Below are 19,856 nucleotides of genomic sequence, written 5' to 3' on the forward strand. Positions count from 1 at the left end.
TCGTTTGGTCTAAGAGCGGTTTTACTTTATTCCCAGGTAGACATACAGGACCATCGTAGGGACCTGAAATGAACACATGCAAAAATTGTTCTATCTGGTAGATAGTGAACACGAGAAATTTCCAGTAACTGGAGGTGACACAGATCCCTTGTGAAGGAGAAGAAGCTGATGCTGTCCTGGCCCACCCTAGACTTCAGAACCACGGACCATAAACACACATGAGATGAAGTGGAGACGATACCACTCACATGATTCAAAAACAAAACCCCCACCCATGTACTCACCGAAGACTTTGATATCAGTATAAACACCGGCTCCTCTTCTCCCTGGCTATATAATCTTAGGCAAGTTAATTTACCTCCTTGAACCTCAGTTGCCTTTTCTGTCAATTGGGAACCATAACACCGTCTTTGCAGAGTTGTGGGGATTACACTTGAGAGGCATGAAGCACTCTCATGACTCTTGGCAGATAAAAGGAAAACCATAAAGATCATGGTGATCATGACAATGTTAAAGAATCAAGATCTAGTATCTCTGGACCACAGCTTTCTCTACTGTAAAACTAGAGGGTGGAACCAGATTTCCAAGAGCGCTTAATCCTGGGTGATGGCACTTTTTCTTGCATGGCCTGAGAACTGCCTCTTTTATTTATTTATTTATTCATTTTCTGTATGAGTCATGAGAACCCAGATCTAAGAGGCATTTCATTTTGGACACCAGAATACTGGAGAAGTGATTCTTCCACACACCCTGGGTCATGCCACATCCTTGGGATCTTGGCCCTATCTTAGTATAGTGTATCCTGATATTGCTCAGATTCACTATTACTGAGTGATATTTCCAGCTTGTCTGGTTTTGGGTTTTTTTGGTTTTGTGTATATGTATGTGTTCTCTTCCTCCAGAGCAGAGATGGGTGAACTTTTTATGCAAGGGGTCAAACAGTAAACTTTTTAGGCTTTGCAGCCTACGCAGTCTTGGTCACAACTACTCAACTCTGCCTTTTAGCACAAAAGCAACCCTAGACAGTACATGAGCGAATAGGGAGGATGGGTCCCAACAAAACTATTTATGGGCACTGAGTATGAATTTTGCATAACCATGTGTTGTGATTATTAATATTCTAGATTTTTTTCAGCAAAGTAATAACATAGAACCCATTCTTAACTCACAGGCCACACAAAACAAATGGCAGATAAGATCTGGCCCACAGGCTTCACAGTTTTCCTGCTCATTATCTATGGAAAGTTCCAAAATAGAGAGTTCCATTCCTGTTTTTCAAAGTCTTTCCAGAGAAATCTTTCCTTGATTCATGCCTGCTCACTCTTTCCTGCTAGGAGGGTTCAGGGTCCTTTGGAGACCCCACGACCACCTCACACCCCCACCACAATGATGTAAGAACAGACCCACTTACCACATGATCATGATCACTAACTTCATTACAATTTCATTCAAAATGTTGAAGAATTCCACCATCAACTTGGCCTGCTCGCCCATCTTCCCCATGGCAATGCCAAAAGCAATGAAAAACCCTATCAGACCTGTTGGGTGAATCATAGAACACATAAGGACAAATGATAAAATACGTGTGTTCTTCTTGTTCGTAACCATCCCGTGTATGCAGCCATATTCTCACCACCAGCTACCCTATGAATTAAGCATTAAAAGACAGAAGTATTATGTCCCACACTGAAAATACCTTTCCCCTGCATAATTATAGCTTTCCTGACTATTTTCCACATGAGCAAGTTGAACTATAACCAGGTTAGTTCCTTGGAGAAAATGAATTCATTTTCATTCCAAAATAAAAAGTACTCTTTTCTCTCTCCCCTCTGCCCCTCACTTATGAAGTCATGTGTAAGCAGATTCCATTAGTAGATAGATTAACGAAGAAAGGCTTGTTGGGACTTGGGGATTATCATGTAAACCTTGGAGCCAATATTAGAAGAGTAGAGACCAATTAGCCAATTCAGTCTTTGCCAGGGTTATGTCTATATTAGTTTGCTGTTCTCCCAAATTAATGCATGGTTGGTATATGTTTCAGTCTAGGAAAATCCTAAACATGAAATTATTTTTCTATTGCTTATTTGAGAAGGAGGAAGAAATCTTGAAAAATCAAAGGGAAAGCAATGAGAAATCCAAAACAGCTGGGAAACCCCAGATGACCCAGTTTGTTTGGATTTAACCTGCTATTTATTAATTCATCATCATTTTTTCCATGGTCCAAACGGTTAGAACACTTTCTTTTTTATTGTGTGTGCTTTTTTTTTTTTCCAGGATCATAAAACTAGAATACACTCTTTGTTATTTCCTAGCCCCTTGGCCCTCTTCTCCTTTTACTTCATGTCACTTGACTTCCATCTAAGTGCAGCCCCACCCCAGCTCCCAGGATCGATCTAATCCCAGGCCAGGAGGGTCTGGGGAACCCTGTCCCCACCTCTTGATGTCAGCATCAAATTGCACTAAGTCCTGGACTAAGACCAACGGCCAACCTTGGATCTTATTTGTGTTGCCTTTGCCTCATTCTCTGAGTATCTGTCCTGGAAACCTGCCTGATATGTTAGTTCCTCCAAGGCAAGACCCAGCCTTTCTCTCCCCAGAAAATTCTCTCTGCCATCACTCCCTCCACCCCTCTTCCTCAGCATCTCACCCTGGAGTCTCACCCAGACTCTCCTAGTGTCTGGGGTGTGCTCCATGGCTAACAGATGTCCCCATACTGCCTGTGGCGGGTGGGGTGTCTCTGGATTTCTGATAACCAGTCATCATGTGCCCCTCAACTACCAATCTGTGATTGCCAATCTTGGGGCTCCAATGCTAATGACTTGCATGGACTATAAACCAATGTCATTGTTCCCTTGGCAACAGGCCCTTGCTTGCCCATCTGACTTATTTTCTGCCCTGCAGTATGAGCCATCCACTCTTCCCTCTCTCCCCTTCCTCTTCCCTACACCTACTCTGTTTTTGGCAGACTTTATTTCTAGCCCCTCCCTATTATATCCAGTTTCCTATAGTGTCCATTTATGCCCACAGTCTTGAGCCATATCAAGGTAAATTATAGCATTATGATTTGATTCTCTTAGGGGAAAATTCTTTCTGTCCAAACTTCTGAATTTACCTTTTACATAGTTACCAAAACCATTCACTTCTCATACCAAGTATATATCAACCCAGATTGTTCAACTATCCTTTGCTGGACCCTCTCTTCTTCAGAAAAAAGAATCTAGCTCTTGCACTGAAATTCTTAATCCATGATATTTAATATTTCCCCTTTTCAGCTCTTAGCCAGAAAGATTAACTAGTGACTTACAAGTCAGTTTTGGCCATAAACACAAAGGCTTAATGAGAATTAGCGTGACCTAGAATTAGAGTGACCTAGTTCTGCAGTAACAGAAGAAATCAAATTTAGGCTCATCTCAAACCCACAGAGAGGAGTTTTCTAGGTGTGTGGTGAGTGACAATCTGTGAATATCATGGCTGAGAATAGCTAGTATCACGTGGTTAATTCCATCTGGAAATTCGAAGAGAAAATGCCCAAGGTCTCAAGGTCCCAAAGAACTAAAATAAAATAGCATCCCTGGCAGGGTCAGCAGAAACTGTCCATCTCCATGAGTATAAGAGAGAGAGATGTTGAAAGGAGTAATCTCTCACAGGAGTTGACTTAAGTGGTTGGGATTGAATTGAAGTGAAGCCCAGAGTAGTCTGGAGGTTTGGGGAGTAGAGAAATGAGTCTTTCAAGAAGTGGGAGGCTGGAACTGGAGTTTTTATCTTCACAATTGCAATGCTTGATCCTCGGGACTTTCCAAAGCCAAAAAACAACCAAAAACCAAAAAAAAAAAAAAAAAAGGCCACTATCTCTGCCTTGGAAGACCATGGAAAGAACCTTATTTCAGCCATGATTTGTAAATGGGAAGTTTCTCAACCGCCTAACTTCCCTTAGCTCTCCAGGGCCTCAGTCTGCACTTAGAAACTCATGGCCAGCCTGTCATTTCCCTCTGTGAACAGTGCTTCATTGAACTCACTCACTGGAACAGCCAGGGTTTCATTTGAACAAAGCCCTCTTAGACTTGGTCACTGGGGTTGAGTGAGTCCTGAATGGTGTTGAAACTCCCCAGTACAGCCAAAGGTCAGGTGACTTCCCAGAATCCACCAAGACCCTGGAAATGACCACAAAAAGTCTTCTGAATGATTCACTCCAGAGCCCTGACCCCATCACTCACGGCCACAGTACAAAACGGTGGGGCCGCATTGACCGTGGGTCATGGGGGGGCGAGGGGAGTTGGGAATGCCTGAAAGGGTCACAGATATCTGGACAGTGGCAAAGAAGAGCCACTCAAGGTTGGATGCGGAGGGTGTTTGCAAATCCTTCTGCTCAGAGGAACTCTCCCACTTTCTCCTTCCTCCTCTCGCCTCCCACTGATTGTCAACAATATTTATTGATCTTCTGTTGCCTGGTAACCTGGTCTGCTTATCTCTTCCCTCACTCTCACTTCCTGCCAGGTCAAAGAAAAAGACACTTTTTAGTGGTGGGGCAATCTTGCTGAGTCAACCATTCTGGACAAGTAAGGAGTAGGGTTACCAAATTGAGAAGAGAAAAAAGGACTCCCAGATGAAATCTGAATTTCAGATAAAGAATGCATTTTTTTAAAATACAAGTATATCCGGTGCAATATTTGGGACATAACCCTTTAACACTATCTGTTGTTTATCTGAAATTCACATGAAATGGGCACCCTGTATATTATCTGACACCCCTACCAAAGAGACAAGGGCATTTGATCTCTTAGATGACAAAGCGAGCTCAATCTTTTCTAAAGGGCTCTCATTCAAATCCTTAGAAAGCTCGCTCTGCATGGATCAGCATATTTCTTCCACATAGATTTCCCATTTCTCGTACCTTATGACCAGATGCCCCTCTCTCTCGGCTTAGGGGCATCATTCTAGCAGGGTTATGGTGGGGAGAATGGACCCAGGGGTGGTTGGGGAGTAAACTGAGTGGGGAGTATCCTCTGGGGGTTTTTCCTACTGAGCAGCTCACCTTTAATGACGAGAGCCGCTCGCATGATAAAGCACAGGGCACGTACCGCTGGGCCCACGTGCACAATCTCATTGAATCCTTGCAATGATCTACAAGAGAAATGCCAACTCCATGCCCACTTTACAGATGAATCTCGAGACAGAGGAATCTGTCCACAATTAGATAATCAGTGAATGGTCCACAAGGGATCCAAACAGGATCCAAACTGGTCTGACTGCAGAGTCCGTGATGGCATGCTCAGAAGGTTCCACACTTGGGGAAAGGGTTCCCTGGAATCCCAGAAAGTTAAAACAAAAGCTTCTCCTTTTGAGAAGCTCCTTTTAGCACCAACGCCAACACTTTCCACTTCTAAAAGCACTGCCTTTGTTTACAGACTGTGAGGACTGGGGCGGGACAAGCTCCTATGCCTACACATTCCTGGGACTCACACAAGGGTGGCTAGAAGAGAAAGAAATGAAACACTTGGATGTGTAACCTCATGAAATGGAGAGTCAGAGAAAGTGACTGGCCAACACCAGGCAGAAAGTCGGGGGAAGTGCCCCGTGAGTGTCAGTCCCTTCTCCTCCGACTCCAGTCCCCACACCCCTACGTGGTATTGCTCCTGCCTTCTCCCCTGCCCTTGTCTCAACTCAATCCCAGTTACCCTCAAATCGCTCCCCAGAGAAAGCCAATTGCTCCACCTACAGGACAGCAGGGCGACTGGCTTTCTGAGAAGGAAACCGGGATGCCCGGGTGCTGCACCGCCGGGAAGGCCGGCCACGTAACCTCGGCAGAGGTGTCTCCTGCAAGGAGATGAAGACAAGGGTACTCACCTAAGACGTTCATGCCGTCCTTGAACTCCAGGCCCTTCTTGATGACCACCTGGGTCTCCTCCGGAGCCTCGGTCACAGTCTCATTCAACAGCGAGAGGACAGCGTTGGTGGAATTGCTGTCCTCGTCTGATGGGGGGGCCACCAGGACTTTCTTCGTCACTGTTTGAATCTAATGGGATGGGGGAAAAGAACATAAAGACGAGACGCTGTTAAAATTACCAAAATCCTAGCCAATTATGTGTTTTTAAATTCCTAATATGTCAAAAATAAGAAATGTCATAAACGAGATTATAAAATTGGGGAATTTGACAGAGAGATGCTTTAAGGCACAAATACAGGTGAGAAATGGCTGTCCTCATCCCATGGTAGGGACAGGATTTATAACATTCTCTTGTAATTACTATAAGCAGTATGGTCAGTAACGGGACACAAGCTTTGAGAGGAGGGACGCCTGTCTGCTTCTTTCATTCCCAGGGAGACAATATCAAATATGAAACCCAGTTGGCTGACCTGCTGGCCCCTGTGATGGGTCCTGGATCTGGCCAGGAATAGGAGGGTGACGGTCTTGGTGGGGGTCAGATCAGCACCCCATGACTCACATGATTTGCTTCTCTCTGCCTGGTTTCCGTCACATGGAGTCTTCACAGACCCACTCTCACGTGGGTTCCTCCCAGAGCCTGGCTCTGCTGGGGATTTCCATCCGGCTGCCAGATGTGCCAGCCAGCAGCAGCCACCACAGCAGGGAGGTGTGAGGTGGGAAAACAGCCTCTCCTTCCGGGCAATGATACAAAGACTTGCTCCATGTTCCCCAAGCATCACTGGGCCAACCTTCCCCTAAGAAGCTCTCAGGCTGTTCCTCAACATCTGCGGCAGCCATCCTATTTTCAAAGGTGCCAGGCATTCTGCATGCTGTGAAAATGTAATGTCTGAGCCCAGAGAATCACTACCTTCCTGGGCATGAAAATAGAAGGCGTGCAGAATCCTAGAATGTCAGTGCCGGCACGTAGTAGGCGACAGATGGCTGAAGCCTGAATAGATACGGAAGAAGAGGCATGGAGAAGTCAAGTGACTCGTCAGATGTCATAGAGTTATTGGGACTTCAGCTCAGATGCACTGACCACCCCCGAGTTCTTTCACCACCTGTGCTGCCTGCTAAACTATATGGACACAATCCTCCAGCAGCTGAGCCCAAGGGAAAGCAAGGCTGAACAGATCGGCTCTCCTAACTGGGAGAGGGAAGTACAGCGTACACGCCCTGGGGTGAGGCAGTGCTCTAGGTTCCAACCTGGCCACATGGACTTGTGCTGGGAGAGGAGCAGGCCGGCTGAGTGGGAGCAGGCAGCTCACAGCCCCCCTGGCCTGGGCAATGACGACCCAAAGGGAGAATGCAGGGGGGATCTGAAGGGACGCCTCCATGGGCAACAAAGTTGTGTGCCTGGGAACAAAGTGAGGACCATAGCCAAATACAGGCCTATTCTGAGAAGGCTAAAAAAGCTAAAGCTCAAAGGAGTAGTGGCCATGTGTGTGCTTGTCTGACTCTTTGAGACCCCATGGACCATAGCCTGCCAGGCGCCTCTGTCCGCAGGATTCTCCAGGCAAGATTACTGGAGTGGGTTGCCATTCCCTTCTCCAGGGGATCTTCTGATCCAGCGATCAAACCCATGTCTCTCGAGTCTCCTGCTTTGGCAGGCGGATTCTTTACCACTAGCGCCACCACGGCCATCGGCCTGAATGAATGGTGGCCTCCAGGATCAGGTGGCCAGGTATACCACGTTCATGCGACATCTGTCTATCTCTTATGTCAACAGGAGCTGCTCAGGACTCACAGGGCTGAGTAACTAACCCTAGGACAGAGAGCTAGTAGTTACTAAGCAGGATTCAAAGTGAGTTCTATTGACTCCAAAATACAGCTCCCAAAGAGCACAGGTGAGTGGCTTGAGCTGCAGGCCAGGTGCTAGGGACGCTACCACTGAGATGGGGTTCTCTGCCTTTCTTTCTGGCAATGCCATGTCACCGTCTAAGCGTTCCCTGTCTTCCAACCCTCTTCAAGACCCTCCTAAGCCCTTGGGATTGCCCGTGGGTTAAGCTCCCTGTCCTCTGGGCTGCCCAGAGACTGGCCTATGAAATCTGCACCCTCCCTCAGCCTGAGGTAAAATATTCCACATGATTTTTCTTTTTTTCCCAGTAGTCCTAACCCAAAGGGACCATGTCCTTGGGCTTCGCTGGAGGATGAAGAGCTTACTCCTCGTGTGAATTTTGACAGCGGAGGGGTGGATCCAGGGCCGGGCGGGGCAGGGAATGGCCTGATCCTCTATCCTGGTGCTGCCCCCGAGCCCCCAGTGCCCTTTGCCCAGGGCAGCAACATGCAGAGATTGCCCATCGACCAGACAGCTCAGGAAGCATGAGCATGGCTGACACCACAGAACTCTCCTCTAGCGCACATCCACAGCTCCGGGGGCCTGCCTGCTTCTCAGTCCTGCCCCAGTCACTCAGACGAAACAGGCTCCTTCTTGCATGGAACGTGGTTGTGATCGGGTACCACAGTGAAGCCCAAATCTGTCCCTCTCCCCTCCCTCCGATACTGCTCCCATCCCTGGTCTCCTACCGGCTCAGCCTCCAGCTGCTCCAGCTCCAGGGAGCTATTTCCAAAACGTTAAGAATAGACTTGGCACCTGGTTGTGTCCACTGCCCCAGAGCCAGCAAGCTCGTCTTTCTAAACAGGCTGGCTGAGGGGCAGGGGCAATAGAGAGAGGGTACCCAGAAGCACCCCTTCCCTAGCCTGTTTCATTCTCTTTTTTTAATCTATGACTGTTTGCAAGACAAAGAATGTTTTTCTTGTCTTAAATGTATTTATTTATGGCTGCACTGGGTCTTCATCACTTTCTCTAGCTGCGGTGAGTGGGGGCTCCTCTTCTTCGGGGCGTGAGGGCTTCTCGTGGCAGTGGCTTCCCTTGTTGCGAAGCACAGGCTCTAGGTTACGCAGGCTTCAGTAGTTGCAGCACGTGGACTCAGCAGTCACGGCGCATGGGCTCAGCCACTGCATGGCACGTGGAATCTTCCTAGACCAGGGACCACACCCAAGACCCCTGCACTGGCAGGAGGGCTCCCATCCACTGCACCATCAGGGAAGTCCCCTAGTTGGTTTCTAGTCACTCCCCACTCAACTTCTCCTGCCTGGGATGTTTCCTTTAATATAGTTCCTTGCTACAAGTGCATCCAAAGTGCCCTTGGAAAGCAGAGACCATATTCCAGGTTTATCCAGAGTGCACTGGCTCAGCAGTGGGTGGCAATGGCACCTTGAGGGCAGCTGGGAATGTAGACTTCTCTTCTCTGTAACCTGTTTCCTAAATTTATTCTTCTGTGAGTCACTGGAAATGGCTGAAGGAGGTTCCTTGGTTCTAGTTTACTTCCAACCAGGGCTAATGGGAACTGAGGTATATTCTAACCTAAACTAACTTTGGGTCTAGACAACAGGCTGGTTGTCTGTTGAGGGGGGTCTGGGCAGCTGACTCAGTCGATTTACTTGAGAGAGGCTAGGATTTGGGACCCGGGACCTGGGACCCTTTGCTGCCATGCTTGCATCGGGGCAAATGTCTCCTCAAGCAACAGTAAAAAGAAGCTATCAGGGACTAAAAACAACTGCACGCACGCACAGCTGAGGCAAATTATGAACAACATAATGCAAAAAGACCCAAAACCCACCTGCCACTCCTGAGGTTTCTGGAACAAAAGCAGGGTACCAGGCACGACGCCTGCACACAGCACCACCAAGGGAGTGGGCAGACCACCCAAGGCACCCTACTGGCCTAACCCCTGGACCACCCTACCCTCACCCAATTTAAGGGACCAGCTTGTCCTGTACCCCTACACTCCCCACCCCCCACATTCAGGGGCACATTCACACCCACATTCAGGGACAGAGCAAGAGGAGCTGTTACTTGTTCTCACTTCCTCCAGCTGCAGCCTGAGGTCAGATAAAGCCTTGCCTACATTTCTCGTCTGACCTCTTATCATTTTCTAGAGTCTAAGAACTCTGGCCGGTAACATGCCCAGCAGAATCAATAGGTTTTAAAAATTGTGTGTTAAAAAAACAGATGCGCGTGTATGCAGTTGGTAGGAATATATATTGCTACAAATTTTGTAGGACCATTTTTTATAACATCAGCAAATTCAAAATATCAACTCTTTGGCAGGGCATGTTTTGCTTCTAGAATTTATCCTTTAGAAATACTACACAACCACAGAAAAAGAGATGACACTAAAACACTGTTAAACAAGAAAGTAGAATGTAACATCGTACGTATGATGCAACATTCCCAGATTGATATTTTTTTATTTTATACATACATACACAACATATATGTGACAAATATATATACATATATATATATTTATTTATATTTATAGGAGGAAACATGAGTCGCCTAGGGAAGGGACGTGGGGACTTGAATTTTTACTTTATGTGCATTCAAAAATTTCTTTAAATTTCTACAAGCCTCATGTGTTACTTTGTTGCTGTTGGTTTTTTTTTTAATTTTTATTTTTACTTTATTTTACTTTACAATACTGTATTGGTTTTGCCATATATTGACATGAATCCACCACGGTCATGTGTTACTTTGACAAACACCCTCAAGTATTAATTTGATGAATACCCAATTACTGGGCCCGTTCTGGAGATTCTGATTCTGTAGAACATAACTAAGCATTTTGAAATGGACCACACGTGGTTTTGCTAACATTGCTAAGATCGAGAACCACCAGGTACTCTAGAGGGTTGTGGGCAAGGGTGATAAAAATGTGTCTGTGGATGATACAGAGAGAAGAACCAAAAAGAAGAAAAAGAGACAAACAGGAAAAAGGAGAAGAGAGATTCCAGAGCTAAATGCTATTAAGCGTACTGCAAAAGAAATGGAAGTTAAGAAAAAAAGACTAAGGGACTCCTATCCGAAAATTCTGCCCCAGAGGATCCCCCACACTTAGGCAGAGACATAAATATGAAAAAAAATTATTGCCCACAGCTGGTTTGCTGAAATAGTCTCAAAGTTATCACCTTCATAACTTAGGAGTTTGGAGAAGCAAGACTATCAGAACTCTGGGTTACCTGCTGAAAACAGGCTTGAACAAGGTTTTCAGGGAAGAGATTCCGAATAAGGTCCAAAAAGGCATCTAAGCTGGACACTTCATCATTCTTCTTCCCAGGCCCCAGTTGCTTCTTGAGTTTGGGGTTGCCTGGGTGGATGGCCAGGACAAGGATGACCCCCAACACCGCGGCAATGATGGTTGTGGACATGTAGTACACCATAGCTCTTGTGCCTAAGCGGCCGCTGGCTTTAGCATCCAGGCCTGACAACCCTGGATAGAAAAAGAAATCCAGAAGGATTAGTTCCATTATCTCCCTGTTACTTGCCTCTGTCTGCATACCTATAGCTTCCCCAGGTGCTAGGTGGTAGAGAATCCACCTGCAATGCAGGGGACCTGGGTTTGATCCCAAGGTTGGGAAGATTCCCTGGAGAAGAAAATGGCAACCCACTCCACTATTCTTGCCTGGAGAATCCCCGTGGACAGAGGAGCCTGACGGCCTACAGTCCACAGGGTCGCAAACAGTCGGACACGACTGAAGCTACTTGGCATACATACCTATAAACAACCCTGGGCTTTGTATTACTCAAATGTATTAATGGTTAATTAAACCTCCTTCAACTGAATATTTGGTCAACGCCACAGTTTACAATTCAATTTTCCAAGGATATTTTTGAGATTCTAGAGGGTGGCGCTAGTGGTAAAGAATCTGCCTGCCAATGCAGGAGACGCAAGAGACATAATTCTATCCTTGTGTCAGGAAGATCCCTTGGAGGAAATGGCAACCTACTCCAGCATTCTTGCCTGGAAAATCCCATGGACAGAGGAGCCTGGTGGGCTGCAGTCCATGGGGGTCATAAGAGTCAGACATGACGGAGCAACTGATCACACACACACAGGGAACTGTGAAGAGCTGGAGAACATCTGGTCCAGGGTTTATAAACTGGTTGGTGACAAAATTTTTTTTCAGCCTGTGATAGTGAAAGTTGAATGCTCTATTCAATTTTTGATTCTGAGATTATGTCCTTCCCACTTCTTAGATATTAAGAAATCCTTTCCTTATGAAGTGGTGATGCTGGTACATTTTAGGTTTTTTGGTTGGTTTGTTTGAAGGTCCTCACTTAGGGAAATAAAAGGTTGGTAGCCCTATGTATTCAAAATCTCTTTTGAATACATTACGGGTCACAAAATCCAAAGTCTGGGAAAGTGGAAGTGGTTCTAGCACAGCCCTATCACTCCTCTCAGATGAAGCCTGATGGAGACCACGTTGTCTGACCTTGTACAGGGACGTGAGAACACATGTACAAAACACCCAGCATGGGTGGAAGCTCCATCTAATTCTCAGAAGCTTCTCTGATGGTTAGCAGAAACTCCAAGCAAGTCACAAAAACTCCAGCCTTCACTGGGTTTTTTTCCAGTAGTTTCTTCAGTTTTTCTATTTCCTGGTTTCAGTTCCTGCTTTTACTAGACTGAGACATGCAACTTTTACTGCGGATCAGTCTTTTTGCCATGCAGGAGGAGACTATTATTGACATTAACTTTTCTGAATGAAGCTGACCCATATATGACCTATTTGTTCTTTCAATCAATCTGAAGTCTAAGTATAGCTAATGGAAATGAAACTTCCTTACTGGGTTGGCTAATGTACAATCTATTAAACAGGCATGGAGAACAAATTTCTCTGATTTCAAAAGGAGCTTTTAAAGTAAAATATAGCTTCACGCAGTCTGAGGCTGAATGCTAAGACCTTCCTAACACCGAGTGCCAGCTCTTTCCCTCACTGGATTCATTGGCCAGCCAGCTATGAGACTGTAGCAGCTGAATCTCTTGGAGTCACCAGAGCTCCACTACATTCATAAAGTGGGTGGTCTAGAACAGATTTCTCAAGATCACCCAGCCTGTTGGTCCCCCAGATACAAACCAAATCCCAGTTCTTCATCCCTAACCCAGAGCTTAGTCTGTAACATTCAACAATTTCAACAACATTTGAGTAATATTTGGTAAGGAGGAAACTACCTGTATAAGCCCAGGGAGGGGAAAAAATAAAATTCTTTCAAATGAAACAACTCTTTGAGCCAAAACACAAGTAGACATGAACTACACATTGAGGGAATCTTTCTTCTGAAACACTCCAAAAGTTTCATATCTAGTATTCCATTCATCGTTAATAACCACTTCCCTCTACATGCAACTAAATATTATAGAAAAAACTACTTTTTCTATTGTTTTTCTTTATTTGTCAGTTTCTGAAGGCTATGGTTTTTCCTGTGGTCATGTATGGCTGTGAGAGTTGGACTGTGAAGAAGGCTGAGCGCCGAAGAATTGATGCTTTTGAACTGTGGTGTAGGAGAAGACTCTTGAGAGTCCCTTGGACTGCAAGGAGATCCAACCAGTCCACTCTGAAGGAGATCAGCCCTGGGATTTCTTTGGAAGGAACAGTGCTAAAGCTGAAGCTCCAGTACTTTGGCCACCTCATGCGAAGAGTTGACTCATTGGAAAAGACTCTGATGCTGGGAGGGATTGGGGGCAGGAGGAGAAGGGGACGACAGAGGATGAGATGGCTGGATGTCATCATGGACTTGATGGACGTGAGTCTGAGTGAACTCCGGGAGGCGGTGATGGACAGGGAGGCCTGGCGTGCTGCAATTCATGGGGTCACAAAGAGTCGGACACGACTGAGCGACTGAACTGAACTGAACTGAACAAATGCAATTTAGAAAATGAGAAAAGTGTATATTGAAAATTAAAATCTCTAGAGATGATCACTTTTAACATGTGGCTATTTCCTTTTTATCCTCTGTTGCTACACAGACAGATGGACCGACCAAACTCTTTTTCTCAGGGTTGCTTATTTCAGTTTTGTGGGCTTCCCTGGTGGCTCAGACAGTAAAGCATCTGTCTCCAATGTGGGAGACCTGGGTTTGATCCTTGGGTTGGGAAGATCTCCTGGAGAAGGAAATGGCAATCCACTCCAGAACTCTTGCCTGGAAAATCTCATGGACAGAAGAGCCTGGTAGGCTACAGTCCATGGGGTCACAAAGAGTCAGACATGACTGAGAGATTTCACTTTCACTTTCATTTCAGTTTTAGAGTTAGGAAAATCAAGACTCTGAAGAGAAATGACACAGAAGATGATCAGATTCATTGATTCAACCAAATTGAGATTTTATGGTCAGTCCAAAAGCTAGAGCAAGAGTATGACCCACTGTGACCTGGTGCCAGAAAAGTGGTCTTACCTGTGATTAAACTGGAGATGATGAGAGGGAGAATGAGCATTTTCAGCATCCTCATGAGTATATCCCCTGGGAAGGCTATTAACATAACCACATCTGGGTGGATAGGAGATGCCAAGCGAAGAAGTCCTCCACACACTGCCCCCAGGATGACACCTATAAGGAAGGAGAAAAAATATGAATATATTTTTTGCCCTCATCAAATGAATAGCTCTAGGGATATATAGTTCAATAACATTAACTTTTCTCATACCTCTCTATTATCAGATGATGACTAACACATAACAAAAATACCATTAGAAAAATGAAGTTAATTTTGTTGACTTGTGGAAAAATGTTTTCTATCTCCAACTCTTCTAAAAGGCCACACTGGAAGAGTCAAGAAGAGCCTTCTGAAGGCTTTGTAGGAAATATAACCTGGCAACTTGATCCCAATTTCTTTAGGATATCATCCACTTTCAGAGTCACAGATTGTCAGTAGAAATAACCCACAACGTTAGATATGCTTCTCTTCCCAGCCTAGGCTGGGTACATGCCACGGTGTCTAATATATTTCTTATCTTTGTTACTGAATATCAGACAAAAGGAACATTTACGTGACCAAACTGGCGTTAGTTTTCTTTTTTCTACTTCCAGTCATTTCCCCATGGCTCATCCTCAAAGAGCTTTGTCTTTGACTTCTATGTCCTGATACATAATCTTGACACATGTTGATCTTAAGGGAGATGAAGGAGGGTGTCTAAAAATATAAGATTTGGGAGGAAACAATTTGAGCAGAAATGCTACCAGGAGGCTTTCGCTTTGCATACTCAAGGATTCCACAACAAAACCTTGGATCACTCCAAACTGGTAGCTAATATAAGCCACCCTTGTGGAAACCACAGATGGGGTTATAAGCATGACTAGAGTCAGGGAGAGAGGCAGGGGCATCCTAGGTATATGGCTATGGGATTAACTCCAGAGATGCAAAGAGAGTAAGTAACACGGCCGGAAATCTGGTATTTTTTTCTTCACAAGTGAAGAGTACACTTTTTTAAAACTTAGGATGAATGAAATTTCATCCCTTCTGTGGAGGGTAACCCTTGGAAAACCCTACCATGTCTGCGGTTTTCTTCTATTAAGTGAACTGAGCTGGGGCAAATGTCCACTCCTGACTGTAGTCCACTGACATCCAAGAAGACTGACTCAAAGGAGAAGGCGTTTCAGTACAAGAAACTGCAATTTCCCCCATTTTCAATAAATCCTAGTTGAAAACCCAAGGCCAAGTCTATATCAACAGTCACACAAAAAATACAACCAGCACCTGGGTGAGACCTGAAGCAGAGGAGCAAGACTTCTGAGGTGGAGCTGGAGCAGATCAAAGCTTCAGGACAAGCCTCTTCCACACTGACCTTGTTAGCTACTGTGTTAAGTGAATCTAAGTTAATGAGGTGCATGGAGAATGTGAATCCTTGGAGTCTTGTTGGTGAGGTTTTGGCAACTGTTGCCTTTATCAAGATGCAGGTACTTCTCTAAATGTGGAATACTGATCATCTGCTTTGGAATCACCTAGAAGGTTTAAGGGGCTTCCCTGGTGGCTTAGTGGTAAAGAATCTGCCTGCCATGCCCAAAGTATAGGAGATGTGGGTTGGATCCCTGGGTGAGGAAGATCCCCTGGAGGAGAGCATGGCAACCCACTCCAGTATTCTTGCCTGGAAAATCCCATGGACAGAGGAGCCTGGCGGGCTACTGTCCATATTGTCACAAAGGGCTGGACACAAGTGAAGCAGCTGAGCAGACACACACACACATGCACAGAAGGCTTAAGATGCAAATTCCAAGGTCTCATGCAAATGGCCCACAGCACAGTCTGTGAGCAGGACCCGGGAATCTGCATGCTCATTTATCCACAGAAACTGGTCATGCTCACTGGAATCTGAGATCCACTAGAACCCCAAGGAGGAAAACATGGCTGGGGCAGGTGAAAGGGAAAAGAGTCTCACTGAGGCAGCTGTGCCAGGGCAAAGGCGGGGTTAGGCAGCACGTGTGGCTTGCTTTCTGGGTTAGAGTGCCCGCTGCCAGAACCAGCTTCCACACAGAGCCAGGAGAGACCCGGGGTGGAGGAGTGGGTGGGGCCACCTGTCTCCTACCGAACACGGTCAGGGTGAGCAGGAGGTTCTTCCCCAGCTTGTCGCACAAGCGCAGCCCCAGATGCCGCGGCTTTGGCTCCTCCGCGCTCAGGTGGCTGTCGTGCATCCGTACTTCCACCTGCTTGGGCATGTTGTTGGCACTGAAACAGAAGTGAAGGCAGTGGTTAGAGTCTGCTGGGCACTGCCCCTCTGCAGTTTGAGGGGCTCAGGATGTAGGAGGCGAAACAGCCTCCCCGGGCACAGCTGGGATTCTGGAATCACTGGCAGGGAAGTAAAAAGTCAAAGAAACTCAGGGTGCCCTGAATGCTAGTTCACCTGTAAGCAGGACACACCAAATGCCAACAAGCTAAGTGTTTTTATCCCTGTTATCTTGAATCATCGCAGGAAAGGCAGTGGAAGGTTCTCCCAAGAGTCCCACGGTAACTCTCCAAGGCGAGTGTCCCTACCCCATTTCATAGAGAGTAATTTGCCCAGATATGTCTGGCTCCAAAATCTGAGCCCTTTCATTCTTGTATCAAGAACAAAAAGATGACTTCTTAATCATCTAAGGTCAGGAAAGTAACAGCCTGAGTCACTGCTAAATTAAATGCCTCTGAGCTTGTCTTCCCCATCCTGGGCATGGAAAACTCAGACATGCTGGTAGTCCAAGTTCTACCTCTCTTTTGGAAAAGGTGATTTTTCTAGTTAAAGAAAAAATTATTCCATTGTGGTTTTTAAAAGGTCACTTGCATTATCGGGACTCCTCTGAGCTGCCCAAGAGTCATGCTCCTCAGTGTCAAAGGAGCATCTCTTTAAGCAGCCTGTGATCACCTCCAACTGCAGATGCATCTCAGTCCTCTTCTAGAAAAACGCCACGTGAACCCAACCTCTGCTAAGTCAGCCATTCAAGACTCTGCCAGGACAATGAGTAGATTGTCTTTTTTTTCCAGCTATGTCATTTCCTGGGCCAATAAGATTTCAAGTTTAAGCTTGGGGACCAACACAGGGAGGCCAATTTTTTTTTTTACTTTGACATTTTAGGACATTTCTGTTAGCTGTCATTTACAACTACCATCATGTGACCCCCCCCCCAAAAAAAAAACCCCGATCTTTAACACCTTGAAAGACAAGTCACAGTTTCTGAATAAACAACTATTTCCAGGTGGCGCTAGTGGTAAAGAACCTGCCTGATGATGCAGGTAGACCCTAAGAGATGCAGGTAGACCCTAAGAGATGCCAGTTCGATCCCTGGGTTGGGAAGATCCCCTGGAGGAGGGCATGGCAACCCACTCCAGTAATCTTGCCTGGAGAATCCCATGGTCAGAGGAGTCTGGTGGCCTGTGGTCCACAGGGTCGCCAAGAGCTGGACATGACTGATTCACCTTAGCACACATGTGTTTCTTCAAGATAAACAGGTGTCACCCTTACCCAGATATTCCCACCACAGACTGGAGAGACATTCCTTTGGAGTCAACACCAACCTGCAGGCCAGTGGTTTGAAATCACTGGTTATACTGGAAATAGTGTGGATTTTGGAATCAGAGAGCCTGGGTTCAAATCATGACTCTACCACTTGCTAGCTGTGTGGTTTATAGAAAGAAGGGCTCGGGACTTCCCTGGCGGTCCAGTGATTAATAATCTGCCTTCCAGCTCAGGGGGAATGGGTTTGATCCCTGGTTGGGGAATTAAGATCCCATGTGCCGTGAGGTGACCAAGTCCACATACCGAAACTACTGAGCCCAGGGTCTCAACTAGAGAGCCTGTGTACTGCAAACTACAGAGCCCAGGCACTCTGGAGCCTGCAGACCACAACTGGAGAGAAGCCTGTGTGGCTGCAAGGAAGAGTCCTCGTACCGTTAACTAACACCTGATATACCCATAAATAAAGAAATAGTCTCTAAAAAAGAAAAGAAAAAGCAAAGAAAGGCTCGAGGCCTACCGTGTGGAAGTTAAACATGATGATGTATGTCAGGCAGCCAGTACACATGGTTCCTTTCTCCAGGGAATATTCATGACAAGTGTGACATTTAACTTAGGGGACCCATGCAGTTGCACCACCATTCAAGACACCATTAGGGACATATAGCCATACGGTTTCCATAGTGTAGTGGTTATCACGTTTGCCTAACATGTGAAAAGTCCCCAGGTCAAAACTGGGCGGAAACAATCTTTGGAGAAGGAATCTTTGGAGAAGAGTACTCCAGTACTCTTGCCTGGAAAACCCTGTGGAGGGAGGAGCCTGGTGGCTACAGTCCATGGGGTGGCAAAGAGTTGGACACGACTGAGCGACTTCTCTTTGTTTCTTTTAAGATACCAAGCTTAGCTTCTGGACTCCCAGAGTCAAGACCAGGGACCCAATACAATGACTTACTTTTTCTTAACAAGCTGCTTAATGTACTTGCTTCTAAAATATTTTAAAATTAGGAATAATGTAGCAAGGTCTGGTAGAACACTCAGATGAAAACATTAGTCAAAAGAAAAGTGTCTTCGTCTTCTTGCAGCTGCTGCTGCTGCTAAGTCGCTTCAGTCATGTCTGACTCTGTGCGACCCCATAGATGGCAGCCCACAAGGCTCCCCCACCCCTGGGATTCTCCACGCAGGAACACTAGAGTGGGTTGCCATTGCCTTCGGAGGAGCCTGGTAGGCTGCAGTCCCTGGGGTCGCGAAGAGTCAGACACGACTGAGCGATTTCACTTTTTTTCACTTTTCACTTAGTCTTCCTACAGTGGCCTACTTTTCTACTCATCTAGTTAGTTTGCGGGCACCCCCAACTATCTGGCATGTGTGTATGTTAACGATCACTCAGGCAGTCTAAAGAAAACAGGGCAGGAAGTTCGCTGTAAGTAGAGAAGGGCTGTCTGACCAGCAAGCAGTAAAGACCATTTCCTCCCACCACCAAATAAAACAGACAGAAAAGTTCTTTTTACAGCACAGCAGGGAAAATGATCAAAACGATCTTTTTACCATGGATGGACCATATTTCCATGCTTGCATTAGGATCTTTTTATATTTTTAAACACTTCTCTAGCCAATAATCTGAAGCTGTAAACCAGGAAATTGCCAATAATAATGGTGGCCGTACATGTTCTGAAATGGTGAATGCATTCATTAGCCAGCCCTTGGCAAAATACTCTATGAGCGCCTCGAGAGCATAATCCTCTGCCTTCTGTTTCATTTGAAGCCCTCCTGCCACTGAAGTTAGAATCATGGTTGGTATTTCAGTGAGACTATCAAATATTTAAACCAGACATTCTGGCAAGATCCATACGACGTAATGAAAGCATCAGGCATCAAAACAGCCACGTCCAAGTAAAAACACACAAATATTAGGTTAACGTCCACACCCCATCAAGCAGTGTGGTTGGATGCCTGTTGGCCACCCTTCTGAGTCGCACAAAATCGCTATTTGTTTAATGATTTGTCTTTTAAGCCATGGCAAAACATCCCTGAAGCCCCGAATCAAAACAGCCACATCAAAGTGGCAGCATCAAAATCTCACGAACCCACAAGTATTTATTGAGAGGATGCCTGTGACTTGCCCACTTGGAATTAAACACGTGCTCCAGGCTCGGAGGAGCTTCTAACATCT

At 45.9% G+C, this 19,856-nt stretch overlaps 1 protein-coding gene across 5 annotated transcripts in view; it reads right to left on the minus strand.

Annotated features, from left to right (window-relative positions):
- Positions 1-19,856, minus strand: part of SLC1A2 (solute carrier family 1 member 2) — a 166,388-nt gene that overhangs the window by 51,861 nt on the left and 94,671 nt on the right. For all 5 annotated transcript variants that reach the window (XM_027979630.2, XM_060399520.1, XM_060399521.1 and 2 more), the window contains exons 2-6: positions 16,289-16,428; positions 14,163-14,315; positions 10,949-11,199; positions 5,845-6,013; positions 1,412-1,538 (exon numbers count right to left, since the gene is read on the minus strand). In XM_027979630.2, the coding sequence (XP_027835431.1) occupies positions 1,412-1,538; positions 5,845-6,013; positions 10,949-11,199; positions 14,163-14,315; positions 16,289-16,428 (840 nt within the window). The remainder of the gene's footprint in view (positions 1-1,411; positions 1,539-5,844; positions 6,014-10,948; positions 11,200-14,162; positions 14,316-16,288; positions 16,429-19,856) is intronic.

Source organism: Ovis aries, chromosome 15, assembly GCF_016772045.2.
Source record: "Ovis aries strain OAR_USU_Benz2616 breed Rambouillet chromosome 15, ARS-UI_Ramb_v3.0, whole genome shotgun sequence".
In the NCBI taxonomy this organism is placed as follows: Eukaryota; Metazoa; Chordata; class Mammalia; order Artiodactyla; family Bovidae; genus Ovis; species Ovis aries.